Genomic DNA, 19,914 nt, shown 5'->3' with positions numbered 1-19,914 from the left:
TTACATAGAGATAGCCCAACAAGCTACGGTGTGGACAAAAATCTGCCCATGTTTCAGATAATAAATATCAAATTCTTGAGAATGTCCTGTGGCGTGGTGATGTTGGATGAATGTGTTCAAATGAGGATGAAAACATGAAATTCCCGAGTACACTACCTGACAAATGTGTTGTCGTCTATCCCTGTTGTAAGAGCACCAAATAATAACTTGACGTCTAGTTGATCAGTTGGAAAAGTGGGAAAGTACTGCAGAAGACCTATTGGAACCCACATGGACCCAAGATTCTCACAGACATCTGTCAAGTTTGGTGAAGGAAAATTATGGTTTGGGGTTACATTCAGTATGGGGACATGCGAGAGATCTGCAAAGTAGATGGCAACATGACTAGACTTTTGTCTAAGCAAAATCAGACCTTGCTGGCCTAATTAAATAATTCAAAATTAAGGCATGATCAAATTTTATTTAAGTAAAGCATAATCTAGAGGCATTTCTCTTTCCTATAAGCCACTTCTGATACCAAATAATCAACTAAATCAAGTTAGTATTGGTTGTTTTCTAAGTTGGATAGGCAACAAGACTTTTGTCAGGTAGTGTACCTCTTTAGTGAAACTGTGTACTTTCTATATAACTTTTTTTTAAGGAACTGGGACAGATGTGTTAACATCTTAGCAATTAAGCCTATATGCAATGAAGATTCCTCATAAAAATAAATATAAAATCTTGATGAAGCAGGCAGACCTAGATCCTGAAGTGTGAGAATATTACAGAGGGACATCTTTGAGACAGTCCCTGAAGAGCCATGAAAATGGGCCACATCACGTTAGTAATGACAGCATGTGAGTGTAAGACATATGCCCATTAACAGTGGAGCGGACCTCATAAACATTTAATTGAAGCGGAATGAAGATAAACCACATGCAGCTATCCTGGGACAAAAACTTCCCTAAGGCCATTTTCCAAGGTGAATTCAGATGCATATTACTGAGTACCATTGGAATTTAATTTAGCTTTTTTTTAAATAGCATTTAAAAGGGCAGGTGTCCAAGTTTTTACAAAAAAACACCCTATTATAAAGGAAAGGCTTTGAGATGCTTAAAATATAGTTTGGAGCTCACTGAGCACATAATAGGCCATTTAAGGCACCCTAAATAGGTTGTCTAGAGATTCCCCTCAGGATTTCGCCATGATGTGGCAATTATGCTGAAATAAAACAATAGAAGCCTTCATAGAACTTGTGATGGTTCTGGAGAGAACTGCATTGGTTTTAAAAGAAATAAAAGTTTATGGTCCCTATGTGGGTTATTTGGTGCCTTTTATTGGCGGCATGTGAAAACCACTAAATTACAATTGAATATGTCCCAAAACACACTAATAAATATATATAAAAATACTGGTTAACAGTTGGTAATGTTTGTAGTCCAAAGCATCTTCTGTGCTGGTTTCTATTATTTTGTTAATCAGGGCTGAGAAACCAAATGGAGTATCTTTGCATTTTTAATGATTGTCTTTATGAACAATTGAACTGTTTAAATTATTCAATGACACTTAACATTTTAATTGATTCATTTGTAATTAAGATTATTTGACCAATTCAAACATGCAAGATGTCAATTACAATGCATAATACATGATGTTTATGTTAATCGAATGAATATTTCTCTTCTGTTAGTCATCATTTGTGTGATTTTACTAAGGGAAAGAAACTCAAAATCAACCCTTGATTTTTGAAATTTCAGTTTTCATAGCAGTTCTATAGAAGAACCATTTTTGGTTACATATTATTTCAATTAACAGTTGATCGACAATAACAAACTAATAATAATAAATATTAATGTGACGAACATTTAAACAAGCTAAATAATCTTATTCCCCAATAAATAACTTCTTCTTGAATTAGTTTCCATCGATCTTTAGGGGGTTCTTCATGAAATCAACAGTCACTAAAGTACCTTTTTTGTTTTTAATTGTACTGTTTAGTAGTGTCTTCATTATATGGTCTGTTAAAGGACACATCTCTGACTAATCATTTCATTAATGTATTAATATTTCAATGAATCTTCTGTAATAGCCGAATACCTAAGCAACTTTCACAGTAATCAAAATAGCTGCATCTGCACCATGAATCTCCTCAACTGCCATTTCCCTTATTTGGTTTTGGCCTATTTATAAGAGTTTGTGATTATCATACTGTTATCGTTTTTATTTTATCTATAAAAAGCAAATTACACAGAAATTGCCCAAGAAACATTTTATTTGACACTGCAGCTTTGCTAAAACTGTGTATGAGACTCTCTGCTACTCCTCTACTGCCCTCTAGTGATAAAGTCTCGAATAATACCGTCAAATATACCCATGGGAAAAAAAGTAGTTTAGCCGTCTATGAATACTCAAGAAGACACAGTGAAACAAAATAAGTTGTGTATCATTTCCTTTGAGGGTTTCAGGAATGTGCCAAGTTTCTGAGGGGAAGAAACCACTGGCAGCATGTGGTTGAATTCCTGCCTGTCTCTGTAACCAGACTCGGCCTCTGCAGGTTTAATGTTTAATCCCTGCCCTGGCTTCCTGCAGCGCCTCTGACTCACTTTTATTAGCCTTGTTTTTAATTTTCTGAAGCCATTTTAACACAGCCGGACAGCCAAACTCACTGACAGCAAACGATCCTGCTCTGAAAACAAGGTGAGTGTTTTTAATGTTTATCACAGTGTGGCTTGTTTTCAGGACTCATGTTTTTGATATGTAACAAATGCTTAGGAGAGCAAAGTTCAGCTTCCTTTTAGCTGATAATAGGCAACTGTTGTGTGTATGAATATTAATGACTGTGACTGATACTCTTTAGAAACATTTACAAAGGCCATCAGCAAAATTTTGCTTCCAAAACACAAGACCAGTGTGCAGTTATGCTAATGGTTTTTTAGCAAGCATTTCAAGTGGCTATTATAACTGTTTGTAATTCATATGCATAATTGATGAGAATGCTTACTTTACATGTTAGATTAAAACTAATTAATTAACGTTTCTTACTGTTTGCTCTTAGTTTGATATAGACAACTACAAGAGCTTTCTCAGAAGCTAAAACAAAATGGATCTTAGCAGATCATATTTGGCTGACGGCTCATCCTCACAAAATGAAGATTTCAACAGAGAACATGTGGAGGAGGATGATCATTCTGAGGACTCAAGTTTCTCATCTCATGGTCAGAACCGTTCAGCCAAACAGACAGACAACGAGGAAGCTGAGAAGACAAAAACAAGTACATTTCAGAAGCCGTGGACTGGTCTGTTAAATAAAGGGAGGAAGACTGATTCTGAATCACAATCAGGATCTTCAGGAGGAATTAAAATACTGCCTAATGGCACAAGATGTAGTCCGCCAGAGTCTCCATCACTGGACAGAAAAAAATTCAATATCTTTTCTGGTGATTTCAAGTCAGACGTCCCACCAGGTTCAGCAGGATACACATATGACACCCTTGAATCAGAACTAACCAGTATCCATCCGGCAGAGTACTATGCTGAGAAGTTGGAGGTGTACAAGTTAAAATACTCCTACATGAAGTCCTGGCCCGGTCTGTTAAGACTCCTTGCTGGTCTTCAACTTTTATTCGGCGGGATGGTTTTCGCCTGTGTGTGTGCTTATATTCAGAGAGACAGCGAGTGGTCCAATTATTACAGGCCAACCAATACGCAAGGATACCGCTACAATGGGCCCATGACGGCCTTTGTGTTGGTCATCGTGGGACTCTCGTGGATACTCACTGTTATTCTGATGGTTTTGGGATTGACAATGTACTACCGAACGATTCTGCTGGATTCCAAATGGTGGCCTCTCACTGAGGCCTTTATGAACCTAGTAATTTCGCTGTTGTACATGGCAGCGGGTATCGTCTATGTGAATGACCTGAATCGGGGTGGGCTTTGCTTTATGACGGTTGGCAACAACCCAGTCCTGTCCAGTCTGTGTCGTGTCGAGGGGGGTCAGATGGCTGGGACTGCTTTCATATTTTTTAACATGCTCATGTACTTGATAAGCTTCCTGGTGTGCCTTAAAATGTGGAGGCATGAAGCAGCCCGCCGTCAGAGGGAGGCCATGACATGTCAGCTGAGCAGCCCGGTAAATATACATTTTACACTGCACTCTACAAGATAATATTGCAAATGATCCAAATGATCTTACCCTTTAAGAAAACTTTCTTAACAGTAGATAATATATTGTTTGGATTTGTAAAATGTTCTACAATCTCAGGAAAAATTGGTTATTTTCCAACTATTCACTAAGATTCTTTGGGTAACCAAAAATTACGAGTTTACTGGCCATTTGTTTTGGGCCATTAAGATTTTTTTTTGGCAATGAAATAGAAATTTTATGAATATTACTTTTATGAATATACTGTTTTGTTTTTACTTTCTATTCATTAATGTACTCAAAAAGCCTTTTTGAAGGATCAAGTGAAACTGAAAACTTGTGTAAAAACATTGAAAATTCAGTTTTGCCAGTTTGCCTTTGCTTGATTTTAAGTTAATTATAATAATATTGATAGACATAGGGACTATGTCTCTCAGCTGGTAATGCCTCAGGATCCTCCCAGAAGAGCTGGAGGAAGTGTCTTGGCAGAGGGAAGTCTGTGGTTCTCTCCTAAGACTGCTGACCCCCGACCCGGCCCTGGAAAAGCAGTTGAAAATGAAATGAAATGAAAATAATAATATTTCAATATATTTATGTTCGCTTTATTTTAAAGGGGACTTGGTATGGACGAATCACTTTTGTAAGGGGTTTATACACAGTTGTTTGCTAACAGTGTGTGAATATAACCAGCCTCTAATGGTAAACATTAATTAATTCTATTTCTTGTAATCACACTTGATAAAAATAGTCTGCAGAAACACTTTGACATTCTCCCTTTGTTTATGTTATCAGAGGGGTAAAGCCCCACCCATTAGTGACAATCTCTCCCTTTTTAGCATAAACAGCCCTGAGTGAGAAGCAACTGTCTGCCGTTAGAGTTTTCAAACTGCCACTATGCTGACACATAGGTGTTTTTAGCTCCACCCTTTTTGAAAAGAGGGCGAGGAACACAATCTCTTTTGAATTTAAAGTGGCAGTTATCAAAGCACACAATTTGAATCAAAGCCTAAAAGGGTTGTTTTTAAAGAGTTGTAAAATATTATTTGTGTGGTATCTTTAGCTGAAACTTCAAATACACACTCTAGGGACATCAGAGAGTTATTTTACATCTTGTGAAACGGGGCATAATAGGTGTTCTTTAATAAAAATGCTGCCCTCTTAAAACTCTTTGAAATACAATTCAAAGGTTTGGGGTTGGTATGCATTAATAATGTATGTCTATATTTCATTTAAAATATATGTTTAATAAGAATTTTAATAGTTTTTTGTTCTTAAGATCATTTAAATATATTAGGGTTTTTATTTAAACAGCACTAATGAAATTTACAGTGTCTGCAAAAGTCTCACTCTTCTAAGCTTGTACTAATTGTCAGGGCTGTTATCTGTCACTCACAGCAGCAGACTCTGGAATCCACATCCAACATGGGCAGCTCCTCGACTAGATCCAAGAAAATTTCATTCAAAGATGAAATGGATGAAGGCTCTGTCAATGAGAGCAGGTCGCTGTATTTCTCAGAGAGAGCTGGAGAACGACAGATTTTAACTGGAGCCATTCCAACAGGACACATTCCTAAACCCAGGGTCATCGCGGATTACATTATGTTAGTATTCTTCACGGTGTATATCTGGTCTAGCAACAACAAATGAATTTTTTAGAACCAAAAAAATGTAGCAGGTATTGGTTATATCCAGTTGGTGTTTAAGGCTCTAATTAGTTTAGCTCCTCTAAGACACTATAAAGGCTTTTCCAGTCATCTATAAATATTTGTAGGTTTAAAAGCAACTGATTTACATGTAGACAACATTAGGAAGGGCTTTTGAAAACTGGATGGATGTTGTGTCGTGGTGTTTGACTCAAATTGCTTTTTGTTAGCAACTGCACCTGGCTGCATTCCTCATTATATCAATCCTTGGATGGGGTTTTGTGAGATTTTTGTGAGCAGAAACATTTAAAACCAGAACTCAAAATTTGCTAAGCGATAAGATCCCGCTTTATTTAATGTATTGCTTTGATTTTTTTTTTGTAGTAATATTTCTATGTCTGAACACTTAAAGGGGTAGTTCACCCAAAATGAAAATGATGTTTTTAATTACTCACCCTCATCCTGTTCCAAATGCCTGAAATCTTCGTTTCTTTTTTGGAATACAGATTAATCTATTTTAGATGAAATCCAAGAGCTCCCTCGTCCTCCATAAACAGTTCCAGACTCCTTTAAGAACCTGAAAAATCAAAACAAAGCATATTACCTCAGTGGGTTAATCAGAATATTAACAAGGTACAAGAATACTTAAAAAAAAAATAATAATAAAAAACACTTTTATTCAACTGTTTCTGTCAGTATAAGGCATTCGTGATCACTGTGCAGTGACAGTTGGAAATTTTAACCAAGTGGGAAATTCACAGATAATAAATGGATTATAACCACTGTATTTATGTAATTTAGCACTGTAAAGCTGTATCTAAATATTGATTATAATATTCATTCATTCATTTTCTTGTCGGCTTAGTCCCTTTATTAATCCGGGGTCGCCACAGCGGAATGAACCGCTAACTTATCCAGCAAGTAATTACGCAGCAGATGGCCTTCCAGCCGCAACCCATCTCTGGGAACATCCACACACACGTTCACACACACAGTCATACACAACGGGCAATTTAGCCTACCCAATTCACCTGTACCACATGTCTTTGGACTGTGGGGAAACCGGAGCACCAGGAGGAAACCCACGCGAAGGCAGGGAGATCATGCAAACTCCACACAGAAACACCAACTGAGCCGAGGTTCGAACCAGCGACCTTCTTGCTGTGAGGCAACAGCACTACCTACTGCACCAATGCTTCGCCTTGATTATAATATAGTACATTAATTTCATTGGAATACAAAAGCCACACAAACAGAACAAACACACACAAAACAAAATTCCTTAACAGAAAATGTCCCATTAATAATTAGATTGTTTAATTGATGTATTTATTTATTACAGAAAATATCCTGAAATTCATTCTTTAGAGGACAGAGAGCAATACAAAGCCGTCTTTAATGACCAATACCAGGAGTATAAGGAACTGCACAGGGAGATCACCGCCACTTTAATGAAGTTTCAGGAGTTAGACACTATGATGAGCCAGCTCATCAATAACAAGAGGAGCGCAGAGGTGAGATGTGATTCTTTCTTGTTTTACCTTTTATAAGACTACACCAACACATTGTTTTAATTGTGGATGTTTTATTCAGGACAGTAAAAGAATCAACGACTTATTAATAACATATGAGCAAAAAAGGAACGTAAGTCACCTTTTTAATCTCTTACGAAAATATAATGAGACAAAGAAATTAAACGATTTAATGTTGTTAATTTCTCATTTCCTTCTTTAAGGATCCTTACTTTCTGGAGAAGAAGGAAAGATGTGAATATCTGAAAGCCAAACTAAGCCACATCAAGATGAGAATTCGTGATTTTGAGCAAAAATTCAATGCAAAGGACAGCAATTACTGAAACATTTTCATCCATCCATTCATTTTCCTTTAGATAAGTCCCTTATTTATCAGAGGTCACCACAGCGAAATGAACCGCCAACTATTCCAGCATATTTTTTTACACAGCGGATTCTAGCCGCAACCTAGTACTGGGAAAACTAAAACATTTTTTTTTTATTTAATTTAATAAATTTTTACAATATTATCTCAGCATTATTGTTGTTATTATTTTCTCTTTTCTTTTTTGCAAAGAAATCAAGTAATTTTTCTCAAGCTAACCCACCACCTATATGTATATATGTAACCACCATATATAGATATCATATTTTATATTTTTGGTATTTAAATTTTTTTTATGTAAATGTTTTGCAGTATTATATTTAAGTGTTTTAGAAAACAAAGTAATTGTGAGAATCCACATGAAATCCTAATTTAAAGAGAATTTTTAAACAAAACAAGTAAAATCAGCCTTGCACTGTCGCTTTAAGGCACATTAAAACATTAACAATCATTAACTCGGCTTACAGTTTGACTCACTGAGACTGATAGTGTCGGTATCAAGGGTTGGATTGGGTTTAGAGTTTCAGGCCCAGGTCTTCTACTGGAGTCACCATAAGCAGCAGCTGTCACAAGTGTTCTCATCCAATGGAGAAACTCAAGCGCTAAACAACACCTGACAGAAAACTGAATGCACACAAAATAGGGAAAACACCTGCTGCTACTGAGTTACGGTAAGCTACATATGTTTTGTGCAACTTTTACATTGTGAATGATGCTTTTATAACTCATGTGATTGTATTTCTTTGAAACTTGATCAGAACACTAATAAAAATCGTTAGCTTCATCAATTTCGTGTAACAAAGCTATAAAAAAAAATGCTTTCACCTGCTTTTTTCTAAAACTCTATAATAGTCCCATTAACATGCACCTGCGAGGCTTTTCGAAGCTTGCTAGGTTGATTTTCAGCTCTTGAATTATTTATTCAGTCTTTTCAAGTTACCACAGGTGTGCATCTCACGCTCTCTCATAAGCATGATTGATTAAGTGGGTACGCTATTAGAAATACTCCTGCTAGCAGTACATCTCCTCACCTCTTTTATTCGCATATAATGACTGTATATTGCACTTGGGGGATTGAGAAGGAAAATGAACAGCACTAAACCTCCAATGTGCTCATGTTTCTCTGAATTATTCAGAGCATCTTGTCTGAGTTGCAGTTTTCCTCATGAAGGGAATGGTGTTTAACGCTGGACCGTGTTAGATGTGCTCCATCTTACTTTACAGTTAAATCTTAAAGTATTGATCTACAGGTAGAGTAATGACAACTGTGCATCTGTAATCTTAAGGGAACAAATGAAGATTTAATAGTATTATTTCAGTACACCAAATGAAATGGAATTAGCCAGGAGTGTTAAAATATACTGCACTGTGACTTTGTTTTGTGTTGTTCTTCTTCTTACACTTAAGTCTATATCAGCCTATGGAATGGTTTACATGGCAGTTATTAAAGTTGGTACATTGTGTATTGTCCTAACAGCAGTCTCAAACTCAACCTTCTTGTGCCATATAGAACTCAAAGCTGCACTCAAATTTACGCTAATAACTTTTGAACATCAATCCTAGGATTTTATTTCATGATTCTTTATGTAATTTTCTTCCACTATTTTATTAACTGATAATCTTCAGGCCACACAGACAAACATTTTTCCATTAAAGTTGATTAGTCAAACTATTCTTGATTAACGCGTTACCTGCACAGTTTTGGCATGGGTAGGATAGAGATGAGAAATATTTAAACGTTTGACATTACGAGCACTATCAATTCTAGACACTGGGCCCTATCACACACCTGGCGAAATAAGGCACAAGACGTGTTTGGCACGATTTTTTGCTGTTTTCAGACCAGTGCAACCCTAATTTTCATGTTTTGCGCCACGTTGTTTAAAAGCAAATTCATTTCCGCCACTATGTGGACTCATGGGTGTGCTGGTCTAAAATGGAGGTGTGTTAAGGTGTGCAATTTTGAAGGTCTGAATAAGGCCATGCCATTGACCAACAAAGAAGTAGTATAAAGTCCAGCACAAGTTCATTAGTTATGCACCTATGCAGGTCCAAAATGCTTACAGATTGCTTAAGACACAAAGGATGTACAACAATACACAAATATCTTTACAAATAAAAAAAATTAAGGATTAAAATGTTATAAAAAATATAATTTTCTAAATAAAAACCACTGCCTCCATGCCTTCTTCATGCCGTGGAGCTTTTTTTTGTTTATTTATGACAATTTGCATTTGTATAATGTTATTATTATTAGCACTATTATTTATTACATGTATCGATCGTGCAGATTCGCACTGTACAACATCAGAAAGGTCCGACCCTTCCTATCTGTACATGCAGCTCAACTCCTTGTTCAAGCACTTGTTCTCTCCAGACTAAACTATTGCAACTCTCTACTAGCCGGGCTCCCAGCTAGCTCTATCAAACCTCTTCAGATGCTTCAGAATGCAGCAGCATGAGTGGTCTTTAATGAACCTAAAAGAGCACATGTCACTCCGCTGCTCATCCGTTTGCACTGGCTGCCAGTTGCTGCTCGCATCAAATTCAAAGCTCTGATGTTTGCTTACAAAGCGATTACTTCCTGCGCCCCTTCTTATCTGCTCTCACTTCTGCAGATTTATAGGCCCTCCAGAAACTTGCGTTCTGTGAATGAACGTCGCCTCGTGGTTAAATCCCAAAGAGGGAAGAAATCACTTTCCTGAACTCTCGTGCTCAATCTGCCCAGTTGGTGGAATGAACTCCCTAACTGCATTAGAACGACTGAGTCACTCGCTGTCTTAAAAAAAAAAAAACGACTAAACTCATCTATTTAGTCTCCACTTTCCTTACTAATCTGCAATTCCCTCTCTGACCCCTCCACTAACTACATTAATAATAAAAAAAAATAATAATAAAAATTACTACTGTTTTGCTTCTTACACTTTCTTTGCATACCTGAAACTTGCCTATAGCACTTATTCATTGTTGCTCTTATAGTTGTGTAAATTGCTTCCTTGTCCTCATTTGTAAGTCACTTTGGATAAAAGCGTCTGCTAAATGACTAAATGTAAATGTATATTTATATTCGTTTTAATACAAAGAAGTTAAGATTTGTACATCTGTTGGGTTTTGGAGACGTATGCGTCACTATATTGGGTATAAAATAGGACGTGTGTCTGGATATAACTTAGCTCTTTGACCACACTTCATTATTATTGTTCATTTATTTTATTTGTAGCTGCCCTTTGGTTTCCATGAACGAGACAGAGAGTTTCTGACGGGTGCTTGCTTCTTTATTATGCTCAAGACGAGAGCCGTTTAACTTTTGTTGCGTAGCACCGTAAAACTACACAAAGAAACAACAAAAATCATCAAAAACAACTCGTATACAGAATAATATGACGAATAAAGATATAATGTACAGAGCGACATATGAAAATGAAACAATAAAGTATATGAAGACAGTTTGAAACAACTAATAAGAAGGCAGAGCTCACGATTAACATAAACATACATACAAACTCATGTGGCTTAAATATTAACCTCACATACCTCGCTCCGCTTTACCAAAGGGTTCTATTAAATAAATTGTGCAGGATTAAGCCTCCTTTTTCCATAAATTGCACAGCAACGGGTCTTCTCTTCGCTCTGCTAGCCTGATTAACCTATTTGTTACCTAGGCGAAACATGTGACATGCTCTGATGCTCTAAAAATATTTAAAGTGATATAGTCATTTAGTGGTCACTTACACTATTGCTGGAAACAGAATTTAGAAATAGTTTTGAAAACAAATCTTTGCGCTTAAAAAATTAAATTAAAAATATAGACGTCTTAGGTGGAGTGAGTGAGTTTCCACCGTGTCCTTATCCACAAAAGTAAAGGAGTAAAGTAAAGAGTAAAAGTAAAGTGAAATAAAGAGGCTGAAAGGAGTAGGCTCATTCTTTACCCTCACTCTGCAGATGATTTCAACTTTACATTTGGAGAGAATTAGGTACTGTTTAAAGGGAAAACTCAAGCAATTTCACAAAATCTGGCATCCTTTTAGCTTTTACCTTCATGAAGACCCTATGGACTAATGCATCATTTGTATGCGAAGAGTTCAGATGCAAAAGCTTCTAAATGCAAGTTAAGATTTTCTTCTAAAATGAGCATTTTTCTCAGGTTCCTTTGTGTAGGCTCAGTCATTTCAGATTTATGGGGAATAATAGGTTATTTTCATTGTTTTTAACACAAAATAACTGCATTTAGAGGCTTTTGCATCTGAACTCGTCATGTATTACTTAGTAGTTTAGAACAGGGCTTGTAAGGCATGCTTTGTGATGTGGATTTTTTTGGTTTGTTTCTAATTTTATCGCATTCCTTGCGAGTCTAATATGTGGACAAAATTTGTAAAACTGTGAATCCTCTTGTGAATCTTTGTCAAAAAAAAAAGACTTAAAACTTTAAACAAATGAAGCACAGTGGTTTGAATTTCATTTAAATTCCGTTCCCAGATGATCTTATGATCTAAATCTGCTCTCTTTCAGATTCTCTCATGAATCATGTACGAGACGCAGCAGTATGACAGTCCACCGCAATACAGTCCACACTACACCGCTCCATCAAATATGTACACATCCAGAAGTTTCTATTCTCAGAGGAGCGAGTTTGGCCTGTACTCTTCAGTCCCCGATGCCCCTCACGCGCTGGGAAATCCTCAGCACTTCTACAGATGGTTCTCTCCCCCTGGCATCGTCAAGACTATGGAGGGACTCACCGCTCTGCTGTGTTTCATCATTTTCGCTTGTGTTGCGTCCACTTTAGTTTGGGATATGCCCGGTTATGAGGGCAGCATCGGTGGCTATATTGCCGGATCTGGAGGTTATGGCGTTGGATCTGGGTATTATGGTGGAACCTACGGCTATCAGAGCTCTTACATGACGCCCTACTCTGCAAAGTCAGCCATGATTTCGATGGCAGCTCTTAATTTTGTGGTGTCTTTGACCTTCCTGGTGGTGAGCTTCTCAAAGATGTGGTGTGTACGCGGAAAAGCCTTTTATCTGACAGTTTTGGTGGTGGATGTGGTTCTGGCGATCCTGCAGTGTATTATAGACATCGTGTTTGTCATTGGGGTGAATCCCATGGCTCAAAGTTCACAGAGCATCTTATACAACCCCATCCTGATGATGTGTCAGAGCTCATTAGGGACTCCCAGCATCAGCGCCGGAGTCAACACTGGAGGCTTCCCTGGCGCATATCCGTCCTTCAACCGATATCTTTATCACTACTGCTTCATGGATCCTGAGGAGGTCAGTGTCACAAGACAAAAAATTAGTAGTTGTCTTCTTGTTAGTGAAATATCTCAAAATAAAAAGTAAAGTATATTCCTCAAAAATGTATTAAGTCACTCTTTAGTAACCCTGGTGTTGCTGTATGCCCATCTTTCTTTTTCGGACTCACAAAAGAAGAAATTGTCCTGCTCATTCTCTTACATGTAAAAGGAGTGAAAGGCAAGCACTTTTAAAAGGACAGAAAAGTAGTGATGCACAACATATTGCTGATCTTCAGTGCTATTGTTAATGAGGAAATAAATGATACATTATGGATTATTTCATGTCGATTGATTTACTTTCGATGCTTCTGACCATGAAGGTTTTGATTGGTTCCTTCTGCTTGACTTAACATGTTGCAAACAGTAAGCATTAGTTACGTTTCTTTAGCATTAAGGGATAATATCAGGGTGTCCACAGGGTCTTGAAATGTCTTAATTTAATAAACTAAATTTTAGGCCTTTAAAAGTCTTAAACTCACTGAAATATTGTGTTATAGGTCTTAAATGCTTTTAAACAGGTCTTTATTTGCCTATTTGTCTAAGCAAAGTTGCCCATTTTGGCTGTCACCCAGTCATCTAAATCCATCTCCGAACTTCAAAGTTTTTATTGCAAAGAGATACAATTCACAACCGCTGTTAGACATTTTTACAGCAAATTCTCCAAATTAAATTCTCTAATAAAGCGACCCTTCCCTTAACATCAGTGTCTCTCAACCACATTTCTGGAGGACCCCCAGCTCTGCACATTATCCCAACACAGCGGAATCAGATCATCAGCTTATTAGCAGAGACAGAGGGCGTACTCACGATGTACAGTTACCTTGAACCGGGCATGCTTGTTCCCCCTCCTGTCTCCCCCGATGGCCCGCACTCACATTACATTCGGGCCTGGGCACGCTTACGTCATTGATGATGCGCTGTTCAGTAAGCATTTTCGCTCAGCACAGTGGAGTTTTCTTTAGCTATATCGTTTCAGTCGTTTGGGATGTGGACTCGCAGTCGATTATTTCGGCAAACAGATCAGCCACTTGTGACGCTCATAAACAATCATAAAGTCCTCGTACTGCAGGAATTAGGAGGTTTGCTGGAGGTGCAGCTGTTGTGCAGTGAGGGGTTTGTGTCTTTAAAAAACATACCTACTCACACTATGCTATCCGAACCTTGCTCAGGCCCGTTTCCCGTATCGTTTGAGAAGTATGAGTGCTCTGAATTAGGCTCTGGCACGGTTCACTTGGGCGGCCCTGACCCGGTTGGAAGAGGTGCCCTGACCCGGTTCACTTGGGCTTTGGCGCAGTACGCTTGTGTGTGAGTGCAAAACGCGCCTGAGCCTGAAACTGAAAGCAAGACGTGACTTTTAAAGGACTGTTTGACAAAGGAGACATCCAAAACATGCAGTGCCGGTGGTCCTCTAGGAACATGGTTGAGAAACACTGCTTTACATGATCTTCCATTATTACAAAAAACTATTTACAGAAGTAACCCAGGCCATTAGAAAAAACCCTTAGTGTTTAGCCCTGTATAAGTCTAAATTTTTATTTATAATGGTCTTAAAAGTGTCTTAAAAAGTCTAAAATTTGATTTGAAGAAATCTGCAGAAACCCTGATATATATATATAGTCAAACACAAAATTAGTCATACCCATGTACATATGTGTTGAAAAAAGAACATTACCCAAAAACAAATCAGAAATAGTACTAACTAAACTTCTTTTCTTTCATTTTCTGTGGTAGAGTCACCGCAACTTTATTCATTTTGTAAACAACTTTTTCTCTACTTAATTTTAGGCTGTGGCTCTGGTTTGTGGGCTGTTTGTCATGATTGCTCTAATCATTGCAGCCTATTTTGCCTATAAGACTCGAAGCAAAATATGGCGTCACGGCAAACCTAACATCTACTGGGAGGAACCACCGATCCTCAGAACAAACCGGAGCCAGAATTCACAAGACTGGGTGAGCTTAAAATGATATGAAACTTTTTTTTTTTAAATGCTATTTTTTAAAAGAACAACTGATACAATAGCATTTTACTGTTACAATTTAAAAAAAATTCAGTGCTTTTAAAAAATGTATTTGCAATTTAAAATTTGTTGTTTTCTTTTAGTCATTATTATATTAATGTATAATTATTATTATAATGTAGCAATATTTTTTATTATATCAACACTAATCAGTTCATTTATTTATTTATTTTTGCTGAAACCTCAAATTTTTTTTCATAATTTGTGTTGCTAAAAAATTTACACTGTAAAAAATTTCCGTTATTTAAAGTTTTTTTTTTCCAGCAGCCGGGGTGCCGAAAAAAAAAAAAAAAAAAACGGCATTAAATTACAGAAATGTAACGTAAAATAACGGACATTGAATTAAATATAAATTTCCAGTAAATTTGTGTAATTTAATGTCTGTTTTTTACGGTGTGTATTATTTAAAATGTTCTTCTAATTTTTTTTTTATTTTGGCTGTGACAATATGTTTTGAGGAGGTGAAAACTACATTATTTCAAATATAGCGCAGCCTAAACCTTCAGCCGAAGTGCAGTACAATAAAATCAGTCATGTGATCTGAACTGTTCTGTGTGTTAATCATTCAATGATTTACAGTGATTCTGAAGTACTGAACAGTTGTAATTCTGTAATGGTTTTTAGAATGGCCAATACCGAATAAAGGTCAAATTGGGACCAGTCGACAGTAACGGATAGCTAGCATTTTACTCAGTTGATTCATGATGTTACTTTTATAGACAGAATTTATGAAAGCAGCTCAACCAGTTTTTCTGATTTTTCTACACAATATAGCTCATACAGAGCAGCATCTGATGTAATTATAAGAAACAATGCATCATGAAAACAGATATAAATATATATTTTAACTTGTCTCCAGCCAGGCTCATTCTGAATACCTGAAATATGTCGTGACCTTCCAGGAAATGAGCTCAGATATTGTTTGCTGCCGGTATTTTTGAACGGGCATCGGCAGGGTTTCCTGAAAGCTGGAATGATTGCGCTTCATTGGAGGAAGTCGCGCATGTTTGTGTGGGTGGGATAATTATGTTGTGATGGATTTAGTGTCTTGGTGTACTGTGTGATGTAGAACTTCTCAAGTGGGCTCTTAAGATAGAGACGTGTGCGATGGTATCTGTGACTGTCCCACCGGTCAGACAATGCTGCTTTCCCATCAGTTAACTCCTGTGTTCAGGTCATTCTGAGAAGGGCTGGCAAGGTCATCGAGTTTGTACAATATGTATAGTTATAGAGAATATGGTATGAGGCAATAGGATTTATATGATGCACAAGATAAATATGAGCATCGTTGGAGTAAAACAGAGTGAGCTGCTGCAGGCAAACTGTATAATCCAATTTATCCGAAACATTTGTCATGCTTTATGTTAGGGCTTTAAAGTAAATACTCGGTAAATATGGTTAATTTGTATAACTTCATGCACTTTTCCATGTCAGATGCTTTGTCAAACACAGGTGCTGCTGGTGCTGTTTAATGGCTTTGAGATGTGGTGTTTCCCTCAGGGAGTATCTTGATCATCAGGTATATTGATCATCTGTAGATCTTAGAATGTCATGAAAATATTTACACTTTGCTGTCAGGGGAACATGTGAGATCCCACTAAACATGCAGTGAACTAGTGCAGTAGCAATATTTCTGTCTAAGATAAACATTATTGTAAAACATTTGTTGTTGGACTGTATTTTGTGTGTATTTTTATGAGAGCAATTTTGTGTGTATTTTTATGAGAGCAGTAAATGTGCTTTCACAACAGCACTTTTGGTCCGCACCCGGGTTCATTTGAAATCAGAGTTCGGTACTTTTAGCTAGTGCGAACGATGTCTTCTGAACTCGGGTGCGCACCCCTGAATCATACCAAAGTCCACCTGAATGAGGTGGTCTGGGGTAAGGTTCGCACAAACTCTGGTTCGGTTCACTTCTCATTTGATTTTGAAGTGAAAAGCCAAAAATACAACAAACTTTAAATTTTGTAAAGTTTATTTGTTTGCAAAAAACGCTTTTCTTAGATTTTTTTGTCTTGTTTCTAGCCCAAATATCTACATATTCTTAAATCAAGAAGCATTTTCAGCCCAAGCAAAACATATTGTCTTGTTTTAAGAAATAATGAAGTGAGTTTTTTCTTAAATCGAGCTAAATAATCTGCCAATGGTAGGGATGTAACAATATTGTAAATACCGTCATACCGCAATAGTAATTTTTTTCAATATTACCGTAGGCACATCACTCAATAAATCATATCTCTCTGTCCCAGAAACCTCAGTCCCAAATGAGAGGTTTTTTTTTCTGTTGCAGGGGACATGCCCAGAGATCCCAGCTTTTACCAGATTATAGTTATATGATAATTTTCCTTAAAAAACCCATCTCTATCTAAGTGAGTGAGTGATTAAATGTTGAATGTGATGAGTTTTCAACGATACTAAATTGAAACTTTATTTTTTTTTTATATGGTTTAATAGTTTTTTGTTATTAAAATTGAAAAATTGAAGTTCCTGTTTCGAAACTTACAGTTAGATGGCTAATTTGTTTGTCATTGATATGTTCAGTGCTAAGGTAAATAAACACTTTTGGCACTTTTTTCGAGTCTATTCATTAGTTTTGTTTTTCCTGTAAATTATTCAATAAATACAGTACAGTGCCATTCATACCGAGGTATTATTGTACCGTGAAATTCTGATACCGTTACATCCCTAGCCAATGGGGTAAGCAAAATAATCTTATCACAAATCGAAAAACAGGATTATTTTGCTTACCCCATTGGCAGATTATTTTGCTTGATTTGAGGAAAAACTCACTTTATTTTGGCATATTTTTTCTTAAAACAAAACAATATGTTTTGCTTGTCTAGAAAATGCTTCTTGAATAAAGAACTTTTAGATATTTGGACTAGAAACAAGACAAAATATTAAGAAAAGCATTTTTTGCAGTGTATGTATGTTTATCAGTAATATCACCTAATGTTAGCTTGGTGATACGCAGGACTGACCCAGTGCAAACACAGTGATGATGTCTGCTTGTCTCCTCCAGAAACGACTTCTGCAGACATCACGTTATGTTCTGAACGTTTTTATTATTTTTTTTTGCGGCAAAGTGGCAAAAGGCTCTCTGTTTATATCAGTAAAAGCAGAACGACTGTGATGTAGTTACAATTTTCCATTTTGGCGCCTTAGCCTTCATGCCCATCCATCACCCAGCAACAGCCTCACACACAACAGCAGCTTGATGACGCAAGCATACCAGAGTTCAGAAGGAAAAAAGACGGTGTGAGAACAAACCAGCCGAGACGGTGGAAAGGGGGGACAATCGAACTTAGGTTCAAGCCAGGCAATTGAATTTTAATAGCTTGGTGGCTTATGGGTGACACGGTGGCTCAGTGGGTAGCACTGCCGCCTCATAGCAAGAAGGTTGCTGGTTCGTGTCCCGAATTATTTCAAGGAATAAATTACAATATTTCAAGAAAAGTTTATTAAATGAATTAAAACCAAATTACACTGAATTCATTATTTTTTGTGTGCCACCCCATGCTTTGGTGTGGCCTCTTCTGGCCACCCCTAAGAAAGTTGTCTGGGGGTGCCACTGGCCGCAAAACCCTCGCAGCCGTTAGTAAATCATTCAAAAGATGCCCCTCTCAGTGCAAAAAGCGTTAACGGACATTCGGTTATTATGAGCATCCCTTATGAACATAGTTCCATTGGATGTAATGTAATGTGTATTTATATAGCGCATTTATTGTGTATGGCCATACACCCAAAGCACTTCACAATCATGAAGGGGATCTCTCCACACCACCACCAGTGTGCAGTATCTACTTGGATGTTGTGACGGCAGCCACAGGACAACAGCACCAGTGCGGTCACCACACACCAGCTATAGTGGAGAGACAGTGATAGAGCCAATTCGGTGGATGGGGATGATTGGGTAAAGTCTGATGGAGGGAAATTGGGCCAGACCCACAGAGTTACACCTCTACTCTTTTACGAGAAATGCCATGGTATTTTTAATGACTGCAGAGAATCAGGACCTCGGTTCTCATTTGAAAGACGGCGCTCACTGACAGTATAGTGTCCCCTTCACTTTACTGGGGCATTAGGACTCACACAGATCCAAGTTGAGTGCCCCCTGCTGGCCTCACAAACACCACTTCCAACAGCAACCTAGTTTTCAAATCCAGGTTCAGCCCTGCTTAGCTTCCGTGAGTAACTGGTCTTGGGCTCCAGGGTGATATGGCTGTGGATAACATTGGCAGGATTGCACAAGTTTAACAAATAACTTTTAATCCAAATGAAAGAAACTAAAAACGTTGCTTTATTTATTTATTGTGGACTCAAATTGATTGAATACACGTTGTTTTCCATTAACACTTGTACATGGTGTGTTGCAGCGAGGCACTCAATACACCCCCACTGTGGTTTTATCAGAGAAAGCGTCCCCTCATCTGAAAGCTGAGAACAGCTTCACCTCCTACACCGAGGGAACCGTGAGCGTCTACAGCGAGGGCGGGTACAAAAGCAACGTGTAAGAGCAAACTCCTTTACGGACTTTCTTCAGGACAACAAAAGAAAAAAAACACCCAACTGGTTTTTTGTTGCATGTTGTTTTGAAGGTATTCTGAGAATGTAAAGGGTTTCAGCCCGGAGCCGCTGTACCAGAATCAGTGGAGGAGCTCCAGTCCTGTGGAGGAAGTGGAAGTGCAGAGCAGCTCAGTTGCAGAGAAAGCTGAAGTGTTTGAGGTGGAGGATGTTCTCTGTGAGACCGGCTACACCACTGCTGCAGATTCAGCCACTGAATTACACACATACGAGCTGGAGAAGTGAGTATTGAACCTGATTAATAGAGTTTAAGTACTTCATGTGAACTGGAATCCGGAGACTTTTGTTTTCAGTATGTTGATGTACTGTACGTCCAGCTGAAATGGAATAGTGAGTAGGAGGCGTAGCTTTTTGCG

At 37.6% G+C, this 19,914-nt stretch overlaps 2 protein-coding genes across 4 annotated transcripts in view; both read left to right on the top strand.

The window, feature by feature from the left end:
- Positions 1-2,348: 2,348 nt before the first annotated feature.
- On the top strand, positions 2,349-7,812 carry marveld2l (MARVEL domain containing 2-like). Of its 2 annotated transcripts, XM_087239749.1 has the most exons (7): positions 2,349-2,676; positions 2,837-2,894; positions 3,035-4,111; positions 5,519-5,724; positions 7,109-7,280; positions 7,360-7,410; positions 7,502-7,812. In XM_087239749.1, exons 3-7 carry the CDS (start codon positions 3,080-3,082, stop codon positions 7,619-7,621), a joined length of 1,581 nt encoding a protein of 526 aa, XP_087095875.1. In that variant the 5' UTR covers positions 2,349-2,676; positions 2,837-2,894; positions 3,035-3,079; the 3' UTR covers positions 7,622-7,812.
- A 311-nt stretch (positions 7,813-8,123) lies between these two features.
- The window catches only part of ocln1 (occludin1), a 16,571-nt gene continuing 4,780 nt past the window's right edge, over positions 8,124-19,914 (top strand). The window contains 5 exon segments of one of the 2 annotated variants that reach the window (NM_001080004.2): positions 8,180-8,333; positions 12,172-12,933; positions 14,742-14,906; positions 19,351-19,484; positions 19,573-19,779. In NM_001080004.2, coding sequence (NP_001073473.1) covers positions 12,187-12,933; positions 14,742-14,906; positions 19,351-19,484; positions 19,573-19,779 — 1,253 coding nt within the window. In that variant the 5' untranslated portion in view covers positions 8,180-8,333; positions 12,172-12,186. 2 annotated transcript variants of the gene reach the window in all.

This window comes from Danio rerio, chromosome 2 (genome assembly GCF_052040795.2).
Source record: "Danio rerio strain M-AB ecotype USA chromosome 2, GRCz13ab, whole genome shotgun sequence".
NCBI classification, from domain to species: Eukaryota; Metazoa; Chordata; class Actinopteri; order Cypriniformes; family Danionidae; genus Danio; species Danio rerio.
Note: the sequence above shows the minus strand (reverse complement) of the source record. Positions and strands in the feature narration are given on the sequence as shown.

Excerpts from the sequence above, each read along its gene's own strand:
- marveld2l (XM_087239749.1), top strand. The coding sequence starts at position 3,080 with ATGGATCTTAGCAGATCATATTTGGCTGACGGCTCATCCTCACAAAAT. Across the intron at positions 4,112-5,518 it reads CATGTCAGCTGAGCAGCCCG|CAGCAGACTCTGGAATCCAC; the intron begins GTAAATATACAT and ends TGTCACTCACAG. Across the intron at positions 5,725-7,108 it reads GTCATCGCGGATTACATTAT|AAAATATCCTGAAATTCATT; the intron begins GTTAGTATTCTT and ends TATTTATTACAG.